The 24,077-nt window shown below is 37.6% G+C and overlaps 1 protein-coding gene across 1 annotated transcript in view; it reads left to right on the top strand.

Moving 5' to 3' along the window:
* C15H7orf50 (chromosome 15 C7orf50 homolog) overlaps positions 1-16,592 on the top strand; it is a 132,338-nt gene extending 115,746 nt beyond the window's left edge. The window contains exons 4-5 of the mRNA XM_050905757.1: positions 11,731-11,812; positions 16,207-16,592. Coding sequence (XP_050761714.1) covers positions 11,731-11,812; positions 16,207-16,389 — 265 coding nt within the window. The 3' untranslated portion in view covers positions 16,390-16,592. The remainder of the gene's footprint in view (positions 1-11,730; positions 11,813-16,206) is intronic.
* The last annotated feature ends 7,485 nt before the right edge of the window (positions 16,593-24,077 follow it).

The following is a 24,077-nucleotide window of genomic DNA, read 5'->3' on the forward strand; positions in this document are numbered from 1 at the left end:
CAGTCACGTATATAAGATTTTTCTCCTGCGTATGATCTTGTATCAGATGAGATTGGTGGCTCTTAAGATGACTCGTTCTCATGTGCCTGAGGAGGCTTCCTATGCATTCTTTGTGAATTGATTTTTTTCAAAGTTTAGTTTGCTTTTATTTATTTTTTTCAGTAAGATTTTTAAGATTCCTCATAAATTTTCACATATATGTTGTTGCAGCTATAAATTGTAATAGCGGTAATGAACCGACGTGCTGTAAACTGCTTCCTCAGATGGGGAAAACTAGATTACGTGTGATAAGTCTATAAATATTGGGGTAAAAATAGTTAAGGTTTCTTTGCCTGATTCTCTTTCCTGTAAAATAACGTCTTTATTTCCAAACCTGGTTAAGAAAATTTAATGCATCCTTTCTTAATGACTCTCATTTCCAGTAAAATAAAATTTAGTATAAATGAATTTTCTTAACAGTTTATTAAATGTAGCCATTAGATATTTCTTGTTGAGATCCAGCTTTCATCTGTCCATAGTATTATACAAAAGAGATTGCATCTAATTGAATAATTAAGCAGCTTTAATGTATTATTTCATCTGAAATGACTTTTAGAAACCTTGTGAGATATATTAGGGAGATTCAGAAGCAGAAGTCTTTAATAACAGGCCAGTGTGCTTCAAGACCGTATCCTGACAGTAACTAGACACCTTCATTGCTCACTGAAGTTGTGAGTGCTCAACACTTCACACAATCACTTTGACCTTTTCCATTTGTCTTGAGGAAAACTTGTGCACTATTCAGGTCAAATAAAACCAGAATAATTAAAATTACTGATTTCACATATAACTATTGCAACAAACTACCTCTTGATATTTTTAAACTAAAAGCAGATTGCACAGATTATTTACTTTATTTTAATAAAATTTCATTTGCAGTGAGGCTTCGTTGAAGGAGTATGAGGCATAGCTTTTTCCTCCCAGCCTCTGAAGTCTTCTCTGCCCTGGCTCTTCAAACTCCTTGCCTAGCGCCTGGCTCCGAGCCCAGGCATCCCATCCTTAACCCGCCTTCTGGATTTGAGAAAAGACTTTTTGTACTCACCCATCTTCTGCCATTCAGACTACGTTCTTGACATGGCAGAAATGCAAAAGGAAGGTTTTATGTTTTCTCTGTGTCATAAAACTTAGATCTAGGAGAATTAACACTGCTGCTCACTTCCTCAAACACATTCAAACTATTCATCCAATGCCCAAATACTCAAAATAGTGGTGAGTAGTTTCGTAGCTCTAGGGAATCATTTAGTCTAGTCAGCCAAAGCCAAAATTAAAATTTAAAATGCAGTTGGCAATGATTATTAATCAATTAGCTCCAGGGAGCTGTCAAGGCTTCCTAGCCAGAGTTAGAATAACAAGCAATATTTTTGAAATAATAAAACTGGATCCTCAATAAAACTCGTCTCCTACTTCACACATTTATTAATATGATGATGCCCAAAAAGGTATCAGTAATTACTTTCATATGAATAAAATTGAATTGGAATGAGAGCCATCTGCAGGAAGCAGTAATTGGCAGATCAGTTTCTTTAAGCGTAGATTACTTAAAATCTTAGTAATGCAATGCACATCACAAGATATTAGAAGAGGAGAATCTGATACTGTCCTGAATACCATAGTGCAGCGGCAGATTTTATTATGCAGTGAGAGATACCTGAACATATCAGCTAAATCAGGAAAATGCGAGTGGGCTGTCAACTGCTGTACACTTTTAGGTTGATCTTGATATTTTCATTGGCTTGTCCCTTTTTAGAACTCTTCTGCAAAAAGAAGAGTAAATCATTCTGTAAGGTTACAACTTAGGAGATTCAAATGGCCAGGGGCCTGCAACACTCTCTCTCCTTCTGTCTCTGCCATACTTCCTAATGAATGCAGCCGTGGGATGTCCAAATTGGGATGTAAAAAACGACAAGGATGGTTGACAGGTCTTTTTTTTTCTTTTGAAAGCTTCTATATATGTTCTTGCTGTTGGTCCAGAATAACCCCAAATGTGCTATCCTCTCAGATGCACTGTAAAAGCCATCTGTGCGATGGGTTATTTGAAGAGGGCTGTGCGGGGCTTCCTGTAACAAAGATGAGCTATGTCTAATTAGCCAGCAATAAAAATACTTGGATTTCATTTAATAAAACAAAAGCCCACAAATGTAATTTCTGCAACAGTGCATCTAGGGCTGGCATCCAAATTAATAAATATCTGTTCTTCAGTACTGTCCTAAGAGAACGCAGTTAAGTAAAGGGGCTAGGTAAGAATTTGACAATCCCAGGATGTCTTCTATATGCCTACAGAACATCATCACCAGAACAGGCCAGTGCTGTAGAAAAGGTATGGGGCCAGTCCTACAGCATAGGCTCAAGGTTCAGCTTCCCTTTGAGGGAGGGATTTCTCCTTTCCTGGAGGCTTCAGCTAGAGCCCCTGGACACCACAACGGATGGGATTGATTTGAGCCCAGCTATTTGTCAACGTGAGTATCTCTACTTGTCAGCCAAGGAGAGGACACAGGAGGTACCTCTTCACAGATGCTGCTGGCACCCAGCCTGCCTGGCCGTCCTCCGGATTGCTGTGGGTGGGTTGCACCCCTTGCATCCCTCAGGTTCACTGACACCATGTTCCATGGTCTAAGCACCTCCTCTTCCTCAAGGATGCAGGAAAGCCCTGTTGGGAAGTCTGCAGGAACAGGATTTGAATCTTGTGGGGAGGAAAGGAGGCCAGTTGGGCTCCCTGCAACTGGGACTAGATGTCCTGGATGCTGAGAGTCAGAAAAGAAGAATGTGCATGGTGCTGGGACTTAGCGCAGGTAGGCATTTGGCACGCGGGCATCTCATTAGCATAATGAGAGCGCATTGTTTTTTCCTATTATAGTCCAATGTTACTCTGAGTTTGGAACTGTGGAAGAGCACCTCTGATCTTGTTGGCTATGGAAGTCCATTAGGTCTTTGCAAAGGTAGAAAGAGCACAGAAACACCCAACCTGAAGTTAAATTAAAGACATCTGGTTACAAAAAAGCAACGTGTTTTCAGCAGTGTTGCTGATCAGAGGCCCAGCTGGATTAGACACCTTCATAGGGTGCCAGCCTCACTTTGTAGCTTCAGGGTTTCTTGAAACAGCCCATGCATAATAAGTAAATAACACAAACTTTCAGCTCAGTATACTGAGCAATAAATGGGCACTTTGGCATCCTGGCTGGTTCAAAGCAAAATCGATGAGCCAACATCTTCAGTATTCAAATCCTTCTCCAAGTGGTCATTTCTTCATCCCTCCTCAAAAACTTTCACTGATGAATTTTCACATGAAGTTGATTTCTCTTCCAGCATTTTCTTTCAGCATCACTATATGGAAAACCATGACACTTTCATACATTTCTGATGTTTTCTTATTAAAAGGCAAAAGTTTTGGGTTTTTTTAAATCATTGCTAGCTTTGAGATAGTCCTTAAAATTATACAGACATTTTTTATTACATTAGTAAATATTTGACTTCTCATAACAGCTTTTTGTAGCTGATCTAATTCTTCTTTCATTAACACTGTAATACTCTAAGTATAGCTAGTACAGGTATGACCCAGCACTGCTGAAACTATAGAATTTTTTTGCATTGACACCCAGAGCAATATTTAGGGTATATTAATGCTCCACTAGCTGTTAACCCATGACTAGGTGTACTGTTGTAGTTTTGTGGCACTGAACAATAGAATTGAATCTTCTAGATCTAGCTTGAAAGGACTTGCGTTGCTTATCCTGGTGAGCGGTAAAATCCAGTGATTATTTGCTCTAGCTGACGACCACCCCAGAACCTAGTTTTCTCTGAACAACATAGAATTATAGAGTCACAAGCAGTGATTTCAGCCTGATTTCAATCTACGTGCTCTTCAAATCCCTCCTTTGAAATGCAACAATTAGTTTAAGATTAAGAAATTAATTTTTTTCATTTGTTCTTAATTGTTTAATCTCATCGATTATTGTTTTCCTCTTTGAGATGCTAGGGGGGAGAACCTTTAAAAGTTTTAAAAGCTGATTTAAAATAAAAAAAAGGCAATGAAAATGAGCTACTGGTTGCAACTCAGCTTGAATTCATGCCTTGGCCAGGGGTATTCTGTACTACAGTTGGACGTTATGTTGTGTAATGGTAAGGCAGAAGAGAAGTGACCATATTTGTTCTTTCTGGGTCTGGTAGCATATCCCTCATCTGATCATCAGAAAGTATTTATATAGATGGATTGTTGCCAACTTTTGAAAATGATTTTACTTGCAGCTGGCTTCTTACATGATTTTCATACAGACTATGGGGCCTTCTTTATCTCCTCGTACCCCCCAGGATGTTCTTCATGGGAGGGAGGCATAACAGTTGTTTTCATTTTCCCTTTCCCTTATTTCTGGTCTGGGCATCAGTGTGACCAGAATTAAGTGCAAGAAAAGATGGACATCTGGAGAGGAGATGGGACTTCAGCACAGCATTGGGATAGCACTTAGTTGTATATTCCTTGCAGGAGCAGAACAGATTGGCTGTGAAGGGCTCAAATTCTATTTTTTATTCTTCTTCTGTGATAATTCAACTCCTGCTTTGTCTTCTTTTTATGAATGTATGTAAAATAAAAAGCACGTTTAGCTTAATAATATAGTAATATTAGCTGTGGGCTTTCAAGCCGACTGCTGACCTTTTTGTTATTACTGAAAACAACAGAAAGTTCTCAGCATATTATTACTGCTATATATATATTTCCAGATCAAAATGCAATTTTGCTGCAGGCAGCCTAATACAGATACCAGCAACTAAATAACTGTACTAGAAAAAGAATTTAAAAAAAAAAATAAATTGTAAAGGTTTTTTTCCTGAGTGGAATGCTCTTGGCATTTGCAGGTAGGTTGGTGTCTATGAAAAGTTGACAAGTTGAATCACAGTAAGATACCTTACGTGTATTGTACCATATATAAGAGATATGAGCTCTACTGATGACCTGCTGTATGATTTTGAGGCATTGTTACAATTTTCTGGGTCAACTTTCCTTTCCACTTATCATCTGTCTCATCTGTTTATACTCGAAGCTCTTCAAGGGAATGTCTCAGTTGCATTTGAACAGTGCCTATAGTGGGGGAGGAAGAGGATTTCTAGCTTGGCTGAAGCTTCAGGATGCAAACATAATATAAAACATTACAAATAATGGCAAGTGATAAAAGTACATATAATAAAAGATACGCTGTGATAAACATTTTATGTAGATTTAATCAAAGCTTTGCTTTAAGGCACAAAGGCCCTTTCCTTTTGCTTTACAACTACTTTTTAAGAAAATTGTGACCTATGTAGTTTGCTGTACACATACAGTCAAATACAATCTGTCCTTATATTGGACATCAGGACAAAAATGGGACGCTAAAAAACATGTTTATTTCTTCCTGCATGTGTGATTCCTAAATTAAAAAAAAAAAAAGAAAAAAAGCTTCCTCCCCTCGCCTTTTCACAAGTCTTTAGTCATTATGCTGCGTCTAAACCAGATGGAAGAATATATTAAAAATTGTTTTTAAACCACAGATTGAGAAATGGTGCCAGGATTTTCAACCAAAAATGTGGCACTGATTCTAGAATCTGTTGACAATTTTAGAAAGTTTTCTTCTGGCAAGAGAGCTCCATTAGTGTCTCCTCTTCTCTTCCAGCAGAATAAGGGAAACCTTTATCTGAGTCATAATTTAATTAGCTTCCAAACTGGATTTGAGAATATCAGTTTAAATATATTAACTTTCTCCAGGAATTGGAGTTGGGAGATAAACAGAATCATCCATAATGCGAGAAAAACACAGTTAAAAATAAAGGTTATGACTCTCTCTTATGTCTATATCTTGAGTCTTGCGACAGATTAGTGTGTCTAAGATTTTAACTACAGCAGTTCCAGTCAAGTCTTTGAAAATCTATTTCGAATTTAAATTTTGGATATTTTTTCAAAATGAGGAAAATGGGCATCACATGCACGTGAAATGAGATTTCCTCTTATCTTGCATTGAGCACTGAAGCGCACCGCAAGGCAGCTTTCTGGGCATGCAGGTGTTGACAAAGACAGACATTCAAAAACTATCTTTTTAAAAGTGAATTAGTTTTAAATGCCCCTGAGAGAAACAGAAGAAATTCTGAATACCCCCAATAAAAATAAACACTTTTACATTTCCCTTGAAATAATTGTATGTGTTATAACTGGACAAAAAATTATTATTCCTACTTCACTATGTGCACTATAGGGCATATATAAAACTTCTATCCACATCCATATATTTTTTATATATCCATATAAAACCTCCATCCGTAAAATGGCTCTTCTCCCACAAGAACGAGCTTATGCCAAATTTGTGCTCCCTCCATGCTGCTTCCAGTGGTTCCCCGGAGCCTCTCTGAGGTGCTGGGTTCCCCGGCTCACCGGTTGCCATATGTGGCGTTACACTCACTGCTGAACTGACTTGATCACAGTATTCAGAGTTTCCAAATTCGGGCCTTGTAAGGGCAGTGAACTTGCCTTAAACATAAGTGCATGGTATTTTAAAGTTGCTGCTATTGTAGGTATTGCATTGTGAAATATTACAGCAAAGCACTTGAGTGCCAAGTGTTTCAGCAAGGCTTTAAATGTCTTTAAGGGAATTTTTTAGAGTATGGTGGTTCTTTATTGAGGAAGCACTTGTTATCCACATTTTACGGATAGGGCAGTGAGCGCAGAAATGATACCTTTTGCACTGTTTGCAGAGCACTTTGGGAATAAAGTGCTTAACTTGATTCCTGCAAGCCTCAATCATGTGCCGTAACTTCTGTTCAGCCTTCCTTGTGGGGCACATAGAAGAACATAGGTGATCCTTAAAGACAGGTTTCAGGCTGATGAATAACTGAGTGTATCAAAACAGAAAAGTACCCAGATAAATGAGGTGGGAAGAATGTGACAATTTTTGTATAGTGTTGTAGTATGCTGCTTTTAACATTTTCAATAGATCTTTTCAATGTAGCCTTGAATGTGGTGTAATGGACCAGATCCGTTGCTCTGTCCCTCCTTTGAGATTCAGTGAAGCTTGAGAGAGTAAGACATAAGGGTCCTCCTGGGTAAATCACAGGAGAGCGAGAGGAGGCTGCACTCTGACTTGGTCCTCAGGGCTGGAGAAACCTTTCAAATTAATTCCCTGATGCTAAGCCTGGGCTGTATGCTGGAGAAGTCTAAATTTGGTGGCCGTCTGCTTCACCTTGGATACATATCCAGGCTGGAAGGTGTATCCAAGGTGGGCCGGACCGTCAATGGCACAAAATTGGAGCAGTCAATGTAGGTGAGTCTAGGTGTCCTTGCATTTGGCATGCAGCAGTGCTCCCTGTCTTCTGGAAGGTTATCAGCAGTCACATGTCTGTCTGTCTGGTTTCTTGAGACTTGTCTCCTACCCAATAATCTTTTCAAGTTGAATGAGTAAAACGGTTGGTTCTCAGCACAGTGCTTTTCTACACATAGGAGATTACTTAATAACTGTGACAGCTTTGTAGTGTTTTGTCCTGGCCAGTAGTCTAAGCAGATGCATTGTGTTGTCTTCCTGAATCCAATTTGCAACAATAATGTTTTTCTCTTACTGTTTTTCTGGAACCAATTTGACTACTTTCCCTTCCACTGCTCTTTCTACTAGGACATCCCAGAGAGCGCTCTGCCCTGCACACTACCAGTTGTCTTCTGTTTGCCTACTTATGCTGCCTGTATTCCCATGTTTTGGGAATAGATTTGTGTGAGATTAATGTAGAGACTAAGTGTCGTTTATGAGATAGACCAGTTAGAATCTTGGGCAGCTTTTCTACATGAGACTCTCATGCTAAAAACCAAAAGCCCAAATGTAAAATTTCCTAAGCTGCTTGATTCATTTGATTCATTTCCTCTGTATCTTCAATTTTGAAGCCATTTAGGAAGATCATTTGCACAAACATAAAAATTCTCTTTAACTAAAGTCAACCAATGTGTTTTTTCAATGAGCTAGAGCTCATAAGAAAGATTCAAACATTAACTGTGTAAAGAAGGCGATTAGTGTTTGTACAATATATTGAAAATTAGCCCAAGGCATACTGGAAAAATACATGTTTTACACATGTATATTTTTCATCCAATTCCATAGTTTATATTAGATCTGGACATAGATACTTCTAAAGGCTACCAAATTAATTCAAACTGTGAAAGAGGTTGTGATTGTCTATAAAAGGTTTTTTTTTAAACTATAATGTAGTTGGTCTTACTCTGTATATTTAATCATTCAAAGGAAAAGCCTTTTCTACTGCTGTAGTATGTCAAGGAAGCTTATCTGCATATAAACAGCAAAATGAGACCTCTCTTGTGTTACAAAGCTTTAACTTTTGTAGTTTAAAAATTGAGCATTTCTAAAAATGTACTGATTATGTCATTCTGATAAAAGGAGATACCCCTCTCTCTTTGTCACAGAGTGATACATTCCATAGGTTTTAAAGCTGTCATAGGAGTAGGAAAAAAACTGTCATAGTCATAGGAATCAGTGGAAAACTTTTATTTTAGTAACTGTTGGGGGGTCCAGTTACAGGGAGCAACTGCCACATTATCTGTCTTAAAGATTGTGCATCCATTATCATGAGTGCTTTGCCCACAGTTTGATAGGAATTCAGGTCAAGAGAAGGACTATTTTCCTGAAGGGGGAGAAACAGGAATTGATTTAACCATGGATAGAGTACCAGTTAAAAACTTGGGAGCATTTTCTGAAAATATGACTACACCCATAGTCTATTAAGGAAAATACTACTTTTTTTACCGTACTCATTTAGCATTTGATTCTAATAGGACAGAGCGCAAACCAAAAGAAACGGTTTGTGAGGCTCCAGTGCTATAATGGGCACAAACGTACTTTCTGCGGTTCATTATGTTAAAGTATTTGTTGTTTATATGAATTATTATGGTGTATATAGAGTGAAACCTTTCAGGAAGACTAGCTGAAACTTTTGTTTGTTTCTACAAGAGAATTCACTAGAGTGAAAGTCAATGTGGGATCTTAGATGCAGGAGTATAATGGCTTGCCGTAACATGTAGAAGAGAGCATATGGTTTTGGTAATAGGCTAATAAGAGCAATTAACCTTATAGTGCACTCATTTGTTGGTCTCAGTTGTTTATAAACTAGGTAATAAAGATATTTTAACATCCTATAGCTTTATAGGAGATTAGTGAAATCAGGCTGTATTTTTCAAGTTAATGCCTAACAGTACTTGGGTGATAGCATAAGTGATAGAAACATAAAATTAGCAGAGAATAAAGTATTCAGAGTACAATGTGGTGTGTCTAACCAATGAATATAGTTGCAAATGTATAAATACGTAGTATAGTTTAAAGAAATAAAAACATGTGTTAAAGGTTTTCATTAGAAGAGGGACTGTTTTCACAGGATGCGGTCACAGATCTGTCATTCAGCTTGTTCTTGTCACCTTGCAAAGATTATAATGTAAACTGTTTCCAGGCTTATTTAACGTAAAAAAAGAATTCTAAACTTATCTTCTTCTTCGTGCTGTGCAAATAGACAGCATTTCTTATAACATCTTCCATGTAATTGTTCAGAAGGATGAACCTCGTAAAAGAAAGGGTTTCTTTTAACAGCAAGCATCATCATTGTCGTCTTTTTTTTTTTTTTTTTTTTAAAGAACTTCTAGAGTTAAGTCACTTCCTGCAGAAGTTCCAGTTTCCCAGTTAGGAGCTACTGCATTTGCCTGGCAAACAGAGAAATTGGGTACAAATGAGCAGGTAGCTTGCCCCACAAACTGCACCCACAAGAAAAGCCCTTTTTACTTCATTCTCTGTCAGCTCCTCGCATTACAGATGTAATTTTGACAGTCGTTGTTGTCCAGTTGGGCACCTTGCTGCAAAGGCAAGTGACACCAAGGGTTGAATGATCTTTATTTTGCAAGTACTTTGGTTGCTAGGCCGGAGATGATTGGAGAAGGATGGTTTCCCCATAATAATATTTTTTTATTTGATTCTATAACTTTTGGCAGTCAGCTTTTGGGCTCCTGCTTTTGCGCAGTATTTGTTTTGCAAACTTTCGCCTGTTTATTAACAATGTCCCAAGAGAGACCTCTAAATCATTTCATTTGTGGATTTAATTTGAGCATGTAAAATATGATATATTGTTTTTATTAGTGTTTTGTCTGTCCTTCCTGTTTTACTGTTATTTGTCTGATTTTTACCTTATATGTTGGTTACAGACATTTTTATTGAGTTTAGCTAGTGATAACCCTAGTGAGTTGTTGCGGCTTTTTCTTTATCCTGAATTTGAAAGTCAAGACAATAATTTTTTTGTTTTGGGTTTTCTGCCGAGACTTCCACGAAACCCTTCTGTACAAATTTGTGGTCTTGTTTTTTTCTCTTTCATTGAATTGACTGAACAATGTATTTGCTGGTGCAGCATTCACCAAATATGAGGACTCTTTTGCTTTATTAGACTTGACAGTGTTTAAACAATACTAATTCTCATACCCAGCTGGCTTGTCAATTGATTTCTGTGCTCTCTGTTGCTGTGTAAAACAAGCCAGAACATTAAAGACATCTTGCATGCTATCCTCTGGAGACTTGTTTTTCTTTAGAGAAAAATCAAATAAGTGTAAAATTTTCCGTTTTTTCTCCTCATATATTTTCTTCTGGATCTTTAAATGATATTTCAGTGTACTGACAAATTTTGTACATGTTAAGATGCTAATTTTCAAGCACATACTTTTAAAAAGCAGTCTTCATTTTATAGTGAGATTTGCTAGTTTGCTCATTTGTTTATAGAAATAAATGTCTGTCTTCATCTAAAACAGAATATACCAGCTTTAAAATCATGTTCAAGATGTACATAAATGTGCCGTTTTAACCCAGCTAAAATTTTGCATATTTAAAATGTGTTTGCTAAACAGTCAAAGAATATTTGCAGATGTTAATCGTTTGTTTTACCTGCTCACTTTGAGCAGTATTGAAGCAGCCTGAAGTTTTGAGCTAAATATTGGAATCAGAATTCCTGGGGACAGCGAGACGTAAAAAGTATTTTTCTATCCTGTAAATGTCAATATTTAAGTCACACCTTTAGACAAATCCAAGCCTTAAAACGTATGCTCCTGAAAAATGAATTTTCTCTGCTCTAGAACAGTCATCTGTGATGGGCTTCAGCCATTGTTGAGGTGACTATTGTAGCATGAGTCTCTCCTTCCAGTCCTTTAGAGGCTTCTTAATTTCGTATGAATTTCAATTTGTTGTGAAATACCAACTTTCTGAAACCCAAACGTGATTCCTTGTCCACTCCACCTCCCCAAATACTCGGGTAGCCTTGCAGCTGGGGTAAGGATTTGGGGTGCTCAGTTGTCGTGGGTCAAATGAGGGCAATGACCTGTCATAAATGACTGGTCAAAGCTGAGGAGTGGGACTTGATTTTTAACTTCAAGGAATCAGTGCTTTCTGATGAAAATTTATAACATTCTTGGCCATAATGTCTTCCTAAAATCTTTTCACTTTTTCCACGGAAGCCAGGGAGCCATCCCTTGTGTTCTTTTTTGCCACTCGTGCAAAACGTGTGCTAGTATCTGTTTCACACAATGTCAAGAAACTCCATGTCGTGCATACAAAGTCACTTGGAGTCATTGTAGGAAATATTTTATGAATAATGAATGTTTTGATCACACAGTGTTTCATTTAAGCAATTTTTCTTTTTTTTAATTTACTACAGCTGGTCTGAAAACCCAGAAGAATGGAAGTTTCAAAAGACAAGACAAACCTGGCTTCTCTTGCACATGTATGATAAAGAGAAGGTTTGTATTAACACTGCTTTTTCTCAGGACAAATATGATACAGAGTTTTATACATTAGTTGTAGCTATTCTTTATTAACCAAAAGTTGCTAGTACTAGCCATGCACTTTTCTAATAATTTTTTAATAATTTATAAATCAATTATTTTGGTTTTAACCAAAACTCTGAATCATTTTAATTGCTTGTAATTAATCTTTTTATTTTGTTGGTGATCATTCTCCTGTGTATGCTAGATTTTTATACTTGATATATGCCAAGCATAAATAGAGCAGATTCATGTTTTATATAAATCTGGAGCTTACTGAGAATTTGAGTCATATCCTTAATTTGAATTTCTGAATGTGGAACCCAATACTATAAACCACAATTCTTATATTGCTTCAGATATCTCTGGCTCCATATAAGATGTACAGCCATATTGCCAAGAAGTTAAAATAGCTTTCTCATTAAAATATAAGTGAAACCTGATGTTGATTGTAAAAAGCAGAAAGTATAACCAGAAGCTAGGCTTGCATCATTACTGAAATTCATTCATTTCATAACTTAAAAAAGAACATAGATTGAATTTCCAATAAGCATCTGACCATCATGGTATTGAATAGGCGTTTCAGGTCATTAATTTTGTTGTGTAATAGAACGAACATTTAGCCATTTGCACAGTGCCTTACTTATTGATTCATTGAGTTGACATTCAGTTAGTTTTTGCTGATTTTTTTGTGTGCACTTAAACATTTAAGCATACCAATCTTCCTGACCCAAATTACTCAGCAGCTCTAAGCGAGTCACCTGACATAGGGTGTTACCTTTATGATTAAAAATACTTTTAGAGAACCAGATAATGAAAAGCAGAGTTTCATGAAGGCAAAAATGTTCACACAGTGTAATACTTTAAAAAGATTAGTTGCAGAATAGAAAGGTGATTGCAGGTATCTAGGTTGTTTGCACTGTCTTCTATTTTTAAGTTTCTCCTTTAAAAGTCTTTATCAACCTTTCAGAATCAATGCATGCTCTTTAAAGCTACCTAGAAATTGTTTTACAGGCAGAACGATGTTTTTACTTTTTTACCTGTTTACTCTGGGTTTTGTGTTGAAATATACTGGGAAATAATTAACTGTAAGTAGCATTTGTTTTATGTATCAAAACACAACTTAACTCCTTATTTCTCAACACTGAAAATGAAACTTTCTTTCTATTTTTTTAAAATCTGATGAAAGTGCTATGATTTATTTAAATTCATTTATTTTGTAGTTTAATAATCAGAGATGCATTGAATATGAGCTTTAGATAATGATTAATATCTGCATCCAGATTCAGTAAAGTTAGTAGAACTGCTCAAGTGCTTATAATTAAGCATATGATGAAGTCTCTTTCTTCATCAGGACTGTAGGGAGGGCAGACTAGCTTCTTTTGAATATTTTTTTTATACCCAAATGCAACTTCCTGTCCATTACAGAATAAAATCTGTTGGATATCCAAGCATGACTAACATACAAAAAGAGACATGAGTTTCCTTCCTTCCTAAGCCACATCTTTGATCTCATGGTGTCACTTCGATGCCTACTGAAAAGCCATGCAAAGGAGTGAATTGAGTTTCCTGTACTGATAGGCCTCCTTCTGTAAGAAGTAAGTTGAGGTTTTAAAGTCCTTTGCAACATGAGGGGTTTTTTAAATCCCTTTAAAATCCATTTGGTGGTTGGCTGACAGCTTCCAAGCCAAGCCTGTATACCTACAGTGTATATACTTCTTCAGGATCCAGTATAAAATAAACACCAGATCATTTGTTGATCTTTGTCATCTGGCACAGCATTTTTAGGAAGTAACTATATCAGCTGTCTTCAGCTTCTGGACTGCAAGGCCCTGGAGGGGTTTCTGAAGCTTCCTCAGAAGGTGACTGAGAAAAGCAAGCTTGGCAGCAGTAAGCTGAAGTTCTCTGTGCAGATATCTGTATTTGCTTTGCAAAATATGTGGGCATCTGCAAGTCTAAAAAGTCTGAAAACTCTTGAGTTACATAGTATAATTTAAAAGTGATAACTGTTCTTTTCCTGCTACTATTTTGTAGTGTTTCCCCCCTTTTCCTGATGACGGTAATTATTTCACTTTGGGATAGCTCAAGTGCATATTAGCTAGTTAGAACAGAGGCAAGGTTAGTGTGTGAGAGAGAAAAAGAAACAAGAAAAAGGTCAAAACAGTTTAACAAAAGAATAATAATAAAATCCCATAAGCATCACTTCCACTTGCCAGAGCTGTGGTGGGAGATCTTGCTATCCAATTTCAAGCCAGCCCAAAAGCTGATCTTAGAAGGATTCTGTTCCTTCTTGTAAAACCTCGCTAAGAGTCCCTGAAATTTCAGCTCTTGTACTACTATATTTGAAGAATTAAAATTTGGATATCATTAACTTTTTGCTGGCACTTTCTATATTCTGGTCCTTGCTATGCCTCTATTGTATGTGTAAGTTAGGAGGAAATATATTATCTTGCCTACAAGGTACTGTATTGTAAGCTCTTGCTGAAATAAGCCTAATGGCTGTGTTAAGGAAAAAAACCAGACTTTTTGAACACTTGAGCACTTATCCTTAGGGCCAAATGCTAAATGTTTTCTAGGCTTCAGGCAGCCACATGTCTGTTCTGCACACTTAGTATTTCTAAGTTTAGAGCAGGCTTTTAATTGCCCCTTCAAGCACTTTGCTTAAATGATATAATAATAACAACTGTAATTCCACAGAGTGAGGTATGACTATACCACGAGGCCTGAGAACAAGAGGTGTAAATTATGTGGATAATTTGGCTAAGGTTTGAAACATAGAAATGTTGCTGAGCTTTAAAAACCCAGTACTGAGCGTCTCCATTAAAGGAGCACTATCATGCTGAAATTGTTTGTGTCTGAATGTTTTTTTCTGCTATTAGTACCAGTTTACTGTGAGTAAAAAGGTTTCAAAAATATAGACATTTTTCATTATGTTTAAATGTGTTTGATTTGTATATTATAGCAACACTTCATATATCATCCATTTCAGTGTTAGTCACTGTAAAATTAATATTTTTTTTGTATCTGTATTGTTTCTTTAACGCAAGAGTGTTTGTGTGAAGAATTAGAAGGTTTTCCATAGCGTATAAGTTATGAGGCTGAATGCAGACTTTAGTTTTGATTTATTACTTTGTAATATCCTTGATTGATGAAGGCGGTGTTGGAATATTCTTTGTTCCTCTTCTTTTGGAGTGATAGAAGCTTTAGTGATCAAAGTTATGCTGCCAAATGTCAATGGAGAAATAAGTTGTAAATTAAGTATCTGTTGAAGCTCTGTCTTCTCTGACATGTTGATACTTTGCAGAATTGAAACAGCCCTCGAATAATTAGTCTCCAATCCTTTAAATACTTACGTATGTGTTTAACTTGACTCATTTCGAGTATGCCTTTTAAAGTTGTATGTGTAAAGTCAAACATGGAGAAAAATATTTGCAGGATTAGGTCATTTTAACATCTTCTGATTCACAGCAAAAATATTCTCTTATTGGCTGAAACCCGTTCCACAGATATACAACATAAAGTTAAGATAGGCTTCAACGTAGATCTGTTCACCTAATCCTTTTGAAAATAGGCTGGTTTGAAATACTGAATAAATCATTCAAAAGTCTTTGCTAGGTTATTGCCAGGATTATTTAATGTAATGATCATTTAAATTGTACGTTATACCAGATAAGCTAAAATTTAACCTATGACTAGTTAATTAGAAAGGGAGTGAAATGGAGTAATGCAACTGTAGATGACTAAACTGCTTTTAATGTTAGACATGTTAGTAAAGCCTATCAGTTTTAGGCAGCATGATTTAAAAATTATTTCCATATGTCTGAATTCAATTTGTTTTTCAAATTAAATTCTGTTCCTTTGTATAAGCATTCTGTCAAAGTGCTTGATGGTGGGTGGTATCTCATCTTAGCAAACAAATAATTTTGGGTAGGGGCGTGGGTAATTCCAGCAAAATTCTTTCCTCAGACATGTGCATGCAATTCTCACTGAATACAGTAAGGTTTGCATACATGTTTCCAAAAGTAGGATTTGGCTAGTGTTTTTTTTCTTCCAACAACCCTCACAGCCTTGAGCTCACTGTCAGGGAGTGTTTGCATTTGCTGATCAGCATTTCCACATCTGCTTAGAATTTCCTCTCAGATGCTTTGCCCATCTGAGCACATGACAGTCCTCTCACCACGGTCCATCCCTCCCAGCAGCTTGAACCTTGGCAACAAACTCTTCCACTCAGAGGTGGGCATTGGCAAATGCAAAAGCCTATGCAGTTCTCCTAATTATCTTTCAGATGATGCTTTGACATGATTGTGAATGAGTATTGAGAGAAGAAAATAAAGCAGGTATTTTTTCTTCCTTGTTTTTTTTCTTTAAAGGTTCCAGACAAGTATTTTACCATTTTACTGGATTATCTGCAAGGGCTTCAAGGTGGTGCGCGAGACATAACTGTGCAGAAAGCTGAAGCTTTTATGAAGGAATTTGATGGTTCTGATGCAGAAGACCCAAACCTCTTGGAGAAGTGCGAGCGCATACGACAAGTTCTGCAACTGCTGTCCTGAGAGTATTTTTGTGTCTTAATGGTTGTCTGGTGGAGAGAAGGAGAGGATGTCATATACAGAGACTATAAATTAATTGTAAAGACATATTTTCTAATAAGAATCCTAATACTAAATTTTCAGATTCTGTACTCATAGTTTTTTCCAATTGCAAATATTTATCATGTTTTGAGGTGATGAAATAAAAATAACATATTTGGTCCATAGACATGCTATTAAAAGTAATCTTACTCCATATCTTTAGAAAAATAAACCTCTCTTTCTTGTTAGTTTTTCTCCACCTCCCCCTGTAATTACTGTTAAATAAGAGGAGCTTTGCAGTTCTTAATAAGAGCAAAGGAACCAACAAAAAGCCTGGAGGGTCTTTTACAATGGCAGCTTTTAAAATGAGCATACAGTACAAGTGCTTGCTCAGCCAGCTGTAATCTATCACTTTCAGCTTTAGAAGTATGTCATTTGGATTTGGGAAAGATCATTTTCAGTCTGTTGAACACGGGTTGTATAACACAGTTGCTTATTAGTACTTCACACAGTGATCTGGAGATACCATCAGCTTTGTTAGTTTTCCTTTTATATTTTAAAGTTTTCAAATGCATTATGGCAATTGCTTAGATATTCAGATAATGCACAGATGGGAACAGATCAAATCCTTTGACTATATGTAGTGAAATCATCTGATTGTACCTAAACTTACCCTACGATGAGAAGTGCTGTGCTGCAACATTTTGTATCTAGCCTGCCAGTATTGCATTTTCATCTTTCTTTTGTAATTGGCGTCTAAAAGAGTTAATTTGTGTTCATTCGCTTTGATGTGGGACATTTGTCTCCTACGAACGTGCTGAAAATGAGGCTTTCAAGTAAAAACCAAGGACATTAATTACTCAAAAGTTGGATGATTGGCTTATTTAATAACACTTGTATTCAGACAGCGTTCTTGACCTGATTCTTTAATGTTTCTGCAAACATTGTTCATACTTTATTAATAACAACTATATGAAATGGGTAGTGTTTTAGAAGAGTGGCTGTCTTTAGGAATTACAGCTTTAATTTGGATGGGTGAAGGAGGGGAGGATCTATGGATATGCAGGCCTAATTTTTCAATAAGAAGCATTTGAGTGGATTTGACAGCCTTCACAGTCATGGATTACTACAAATCTTTAAAAGTATGAAATAGATTACTAGTAACAAATAACTTACGCTTTCTGACTTCTTGAAGATGACGTTTTCAGCCAAAAAAGACTAGAGACCAGCATGCCCTGCTCTAACACAACAACTGTGATGGAGTTTAACGCAACGGTGAGCAGAATTGAGCAGCAGTGGCCAGCCTTTCCGTTGAGCTGCTGATGGTTTCGTCAGCAGCTCAGGTGCTGCTCCTGTACCGTGGGGTGACAGTTGGATGGGGGCTGCAGAGGATGCCTGCAGTGTCAAAGCCTTTCTGAGGCCCAAAGCTATACAAAACTGATCTTCCAGTGTAAAAGTTGGTGAAAAGGGTCTGTAATAAAAAGAAGTGATACTGACGTTTAGTGAACTCGTAAAAGATCATTGGATCTTATACTTTATGTCTGAGAATATGCAGCTGGGAAAAACTACTGCCACTCCAAGCAGAAGCTGATACTTTTTTCTTTCCATCAGGAAAAACAGGAATTTCTCAGGGATGAAGTTTTCAAAGTGTCTTTTTGCGACTTTATAATTGCATTTTAGGTGTCAGAGAAGAATTGTATTCTCTCTTAAGATATTTGAAAATCGACACTTTTGATTTCTCTATCACACAAAAATGTGGGTCTTCATTGTGCACTTAATATACCTTGTTGCTTAAAAGCACAAGCGCATTACAACCATATTTTGGAAAAGACTTGTAAAAAAGATTGTAAAGGTAAGGTCCAGGCAAAAAGTTGCAAACCTTTTATGATTTTGACAGATTTGGCAAGATTTGCCTTTCTTGGACCTTGGTTCTGATCATGTGCAAATGTTGACAAATCTGTGAGAAGAGACGCTTTGTAGATCAAGAATGTCATATTTCTTTTTTTATCAATTAATATTAAAAGCACATAAGGCCTGCCAATCTGGAGTCCATGTGAACATTAACATTTGGAAAAGAACAGAGCCTCTCACCAGTGCAGTAGTAGACCTCTGCAAGTGAGGTCCTGCTCTGCTCTCCTCTTCCTCAGCTGCAGTTCCAACTTTCCCTTCAGTGCTACCGGTTACTGAGTGAAGGACGTGGCCTTTGGCCTCTGCCTCTTGCAGTTATGGAAAATTCAGAAGCTAAAAACTAAGATAATTGTTGCTATGGTTGTGCTCGGTAGAGAAAGCAAAGTATGATGTTTTCTGCCACGTGTCACTTGGTGTATGGTACTGTTCAATGGTCAGCGATGCCTCTAAATTGGGTAAAAGGCTTGTAAAATTTCTGCTTTGTATTGTTACTGTATATGTCTTGGGTTTCAAAGCTCAATATGAAATATTTTAAGTGTTATACTTGATGTTGTAGTGCAAATAGGAAAGGACACTTAATAGCATTTTGCTTTTATACTTTGCCCCTTTTCTTAAAGAATCTTCAACTGGTTGGCAAACAAGTCATCTTCAAAACACCCATGAAACACAAAAATAAATACACTTTTGGGAGACATTTATTGCTAGGCCCGTTTTAAAGACAGGATTGTGAGGACCCAGACAGCTTACCCAACACAGCGTGCAAATGCAATAGCATCTCTGGCAATCAAATTGTGTCTTTTCCATATGCTAGCCACCAGGCTAGCTTCTGCTTCCTGCTCAGCTTGGCATTTTAATCTAGGCATTTACATTGCATGATGAATAAGTGTAGCAAGATTTCCTCCATCATGTATTTTAAATGATGTATTTTAAATTATTAAGTGTATAATCAGTTATTGCATTCCTGTAGCTGGTCAAAGCGGTACAGGAAGATATAATCTGGCACTTCATTCACTTTGCTTTGTCATTTGGTCACGTAGAATTTTCAAATCTCAACATCGCTTGTAGCTTAGGCAATCATATGGATACAGATAGGACAAAATTGCATCTCTGCCTCCATTTAAATCAGTCTACTGTGTTAATAAAAATTGCATCCAAGGCTAGAAGTAACAGTGCGTACAGGCTGACAAATTACATCTTCATCTGCCTACTCTAATTGTCTTCTAGTTGAGTTAATCTGTATTGTGTAGCTCTGGCTAGAAGAATTCGTATCCTAAGAGAATGCTGAAGTCAGGACTTGCTATGCAAAATAAAGGAACATTAATTACTTAGAATTGCTTAAAGCTGGAACTGTGCCTCTAATGGAAGTACTAATTACTCAAAATTTGACAATGTAAAAAGTTTCCTTTAATTTGGCTGATCCTTGCTATGGATTGTGTATTTTCTTGGTTCTCCGCTGTCTGCCCACAATTTTAATTTTCACCATTGTAAAGTTACTGGATAGATGAATTCTCTGTTCTTATTTGGAAAGGGTGTGTCGTATTTGTTGAATGTGTAGTGTATTTCCATATTTGCTCTCACTGGAGAATAGCTCTGCTGTGTTTCTGTTGATTTTAAAGCAAGGTGACTCTTGACTCATCTCCCATCATTTCAGATAGCTTAGAAATGTACTTCTTTGGTTTGAGCTTGGGGTTTTTTGTTTGTTTTTTTAAATTTTTGCCACTGAGTAAGGCAAAGTAATGTTAAAATCTACTCACGTTTCTGCAATCAGTGTCAGAAAAAACAATCATAAAAGAGATTTAAGTTGCAAAGTCAAGCAGTAAGAAAAGCAGAAAACATAAGAATGGAAATTGTCTGTAATTTTAATTTTACTCTTTCACACATATGTAGTATGATACGACCTCTAATTGTGTCATCAGTGCTGTATTTTCCATTGTGTATAACTGGTAAGTCATTTATTCAGTGTTTTCCTTGCAGTTCTGCTGCTACTTTCATTTTCAGAATTTAGGTCTACAAAGTAGTACTAAATCTAGAGAAATAACTTTGCTGTGTAGATTTGATCCTGCACAGAAGAAATAAGTAGGAACTTTCCTATTCATTTGGTATAGGCACTAGTCATAGATGTTTCATCACAAATGTTCCCTTTAAAACATGTTTTAATGTTCTGATTCATTTACAGTCAAAATATTGAATTGATGTTACTTAATTTAAATCCAGTTTTGTTGACATAAAACTTTCCAGTGGCTTATTCTGGTTTAGCCTTTGGTTTCCTTTTATGTCTTCCTTTCTGTACAGCTGAATGAGCTAGTTATTTCTGTCCCTGCAGATAGGAATATTAGTTGTTTACAGTGATTCCAGTCATACAAGGACACAATTAAATGTCCTTGCCTTTGCAGGACAAGCTCATTTTAGCAGTGATTTATAATTACATTCTATTTTAAATTCTTCATAAGAACATACATGGTCAACAACTTAATATGGTCAAAAACAATTATTTTTTTAAAATAAGCTTTTTTCCCCTACAAGGAGCAGGGAATACCAAACTAAATAAAACTAATGAGTAAATGGTGGGGGAAGGGCAAAGCAAAACAGTGGTTTATCTTTCTTTGTCAAAACAAAGCTGAATAAGAAGCTTGTGCTACTAAGAAAGTTTGACTGGTGTTACAGACACAGAGGGAGGGCCCTTCGGTTAAAAACAGAACAGTCATACAGTTGCTCTTACTGATTCCCCCCCCCCCATGCAGAAAATTTTTGGCATTCCCCAACAAAACCCACAAAAACACCTACGTCAAAAAGTTAAATAGGTTTTAGAATCAAATACTTAAAGGTCAAGAAATGCCTCATGTATATAAAGGGCCAGAAGAATTCAAATCTGCCTCTCTGCCTCCAGCCTGGAGACTGAATGAAGGGGGATTGTGTTAGAAGCAAACAAGCAAAAACCCCTAAATTATGTGAGCGCATAGTTGAAGAGTACCAGTTACCCTTCTATTCATAGGAAGGTGGAGTTACATTTCCTATTAGCTTTAGTTACTCAGATTTTTTACAGAACGTTTGCTGCTAATTGAGATCTCACGTAGCTTTTTGCTGTGACGACTTAGATCTATTCTCCTTACGGTCCCATGTGTATTTTATAAAATTGTAAGCCATGGGACACAGGATCTGTCGCTCTCATTTGCTTATAAATAGCTAGACCTAGCTATGGCACTGTGAAAATCAGCATTTGCTGTTGAGCTCCTTTGGACTCGGAGAAGGATGTTGACACTGTGTTTCCCTGTACTGGTCTAGAGGTACAACAGGCTTTGGCAGGATCCCTTGTGTCAGCCAGGCTTTCTTAAGCTCCATGAAATTGGCCGAATCCGGTACAGTGATGCTGCTTATGGAATTTGCCAAGTGAGCAGCGGCGTTTGTCTGTGGAGCGCTTTGAGACGTGATGCTGCAGGATCTCGGCTGCTCAGGACGCTCAGCCCACAGCTTAATGCCTTCCTTGGCCTTGCTGTCTGTTTTCAGTCTTGGTCTGCGGAGAGTTGCAACCATTTTATTTGTCTGTGTTCTTTCTGTGGGCTTAATTGGACTAAACAAACTGTTTTAAAGCTATTTTGGCATATTGAAAGCTTAAACAACAGCGATAGTGTTTCTCTGGTAGCATAGATACATGTAAATAGAATTTATGGATTTCACAAAGGGACCCTTTATTAAAAGCAGCAGCTCTTGCAGGATCCTGGAAATGACTGACCAGCACCCTGATCTACCTTGTTAAATAAGACTGGTATTTCCATGAGCTGTCACAAATATATGCTAGCAGATAGACACGATGACAGACAGCCAAGAAACCATGTATGGGCATCAGACATACCAGAGGGCAAGGATGACAGTCAGGAATGTAACCTCCTGAAGTTGCCTGGTTAAGGCAAAATGCCACCTGGCGCAAATCCTGGCTGCCGTATGGTTAAAAATAACAAATAGTATCCCCATTACATAAGGAAATCTTTTGTCCTTGATTAATGGGGCACTATGATATGCCGCAAAGAATAAACATGGAGCTTCTCTGAACTCTTACTTGTAGTTAGTGCTTAGGGCCAAAACAGCTGAAAATACGAGGGCTGATTGTAAGCAGGGCCCTGTGTATAAACTGCTGGCATTAAACAGGCGAAATCTGGGTGAAATTCTAGTGATAAGCATGCTCATCAGCAGCGTCAGACCAGTTCACTGCAGTGGTGACATCTCAGCCCCAGGAAGGACTTCTAGTCCCTTTTTGTGATGATCGTGTTAACTATAACATAAATACAGAGTATCTGTGTATTCAAAGCAGCCTGTAAACCCTCTGGACGGCTGCAGTCCATTGGCCATGTTCTGCTGCTTATTGCAATAAAATAGGTAATGGAGAAGCTGTTGAAGTTATTGTGGATGAATTTGAAACTCACCCCAGAAGTGCAATCTGTTTTCATCCCACCTCGCCTGCCTGCAGGTCACTTCCAGTCCCACGAAGGAAACACCTGCTTTGGTTTCAGATAAAGAATTAATCTGAAATGACAGTAATGCTCAAGTTCCCTTTGAGTCCGGCTACCTTCTCCTCCTTCTGATCACGCTCAACGTGAGGTGCTGTCTGTGACGAATCTGCAGCCTGTGTCCAAGCCAAATTCTCCTGTTTTGGTGGCAGCTTTGAGGACTGTCAAAGGCAACGCTTATTTCCAGTTTGACTGCACAGCTCTGCCTGTACCTGCCATCTCTTTGTAGACTACAGTGCCTTTCAGGTCAGTACAGCTGTTACTTGGTAACCCTTACCAAAATTTTTCAGAAACTTCAGCGCCTATTGTAAGCAGGGGCATTCGTCAGCAGGTGATCCTCACACTTCCCTTCTAGGTCTGCAGCTCTACCCACACCACCTCCGTGCACCCAATGATCTGCTTCCACTATCCATCTTTTTGTGAAAAAGTGCTTTCTGGTGCTTGCCACTTCAGCTAGGATAGCAGAAGGCATTGGGGATTTAAAGGTCTCGATATATCGTAGTCATAAGAACTGAATTATCCTTAAAATTCACCCCAAATTCCTTCAAGATGGCTCTGGATTTCCACCTCCATCGGCTTTTCCCTGGGGAGATGTCCCATCAAGCAAATTCAGACCTTGCATGTGGACGTGTAGCATGCTTTTGTTTGGAAGAGATGATGCCAGTCTGAGCCTCATCCCAGACTGTGTGTGACTTTCAGAAATCAGGGGAGGTGGCAGAGATTATTTAAGCACTTTAAAACTGCCTTAGATGACTAAAAAGAAACCTTCAAACAAAAGGTCATCAGTGCTCTGAGAACGCCTGTGAGCATCTGCCTCTTGTTTGGGTACTGAAACATGTGTCAGTGCTTTCCAGCATTCAGTCCATGCGTTTACCTCCCCTTGCTCCTTGGTTCAGGTTTCCAGACAGTATGACCTTCAGAAGGATTGTTCTCTAGGCTGTCCCTTCATATAAATGAACACTTACTGGCCAAATTACTGAGTTGCTAATGGGACCACTCCACCCCTTGTACAGTTGGCTACAGTGGTTTGAAGAGTAAAGAGGGAGAAGGTACAGTCACGGTGAAATGCTGCTCTTAGAAATTATGATCTCCTCATAGAGTTTGTGTAGGGCGCACACCTCAAGCAGAACTCAGGCTATTGTCAGATTTTTTTTTTTTTATCAAAAACAAGAAAACCCTTTAGATAATTTTGATTTCCAGTGCTTTTAATATGCTGTTTAATCTCAGAAATGGCAATTCTGCAGTGAGCGGACAGTTGCA

The sequence above is a fragment of the Gymnogyps californianus genome, chromosome 15 (assembly GCF_018139145.2).
Source record: "Gymnogyps californianus isolate 813 chromosome 15, ASM1813914v2, whole genome shotgun sequence".
NCBI classification, from domain to species: Eukaryota; Metazoa; Chordata; class Aves; order Accipitriformes; family Cathartidae; genus Gymnogyps; species Gymnogyps californianus.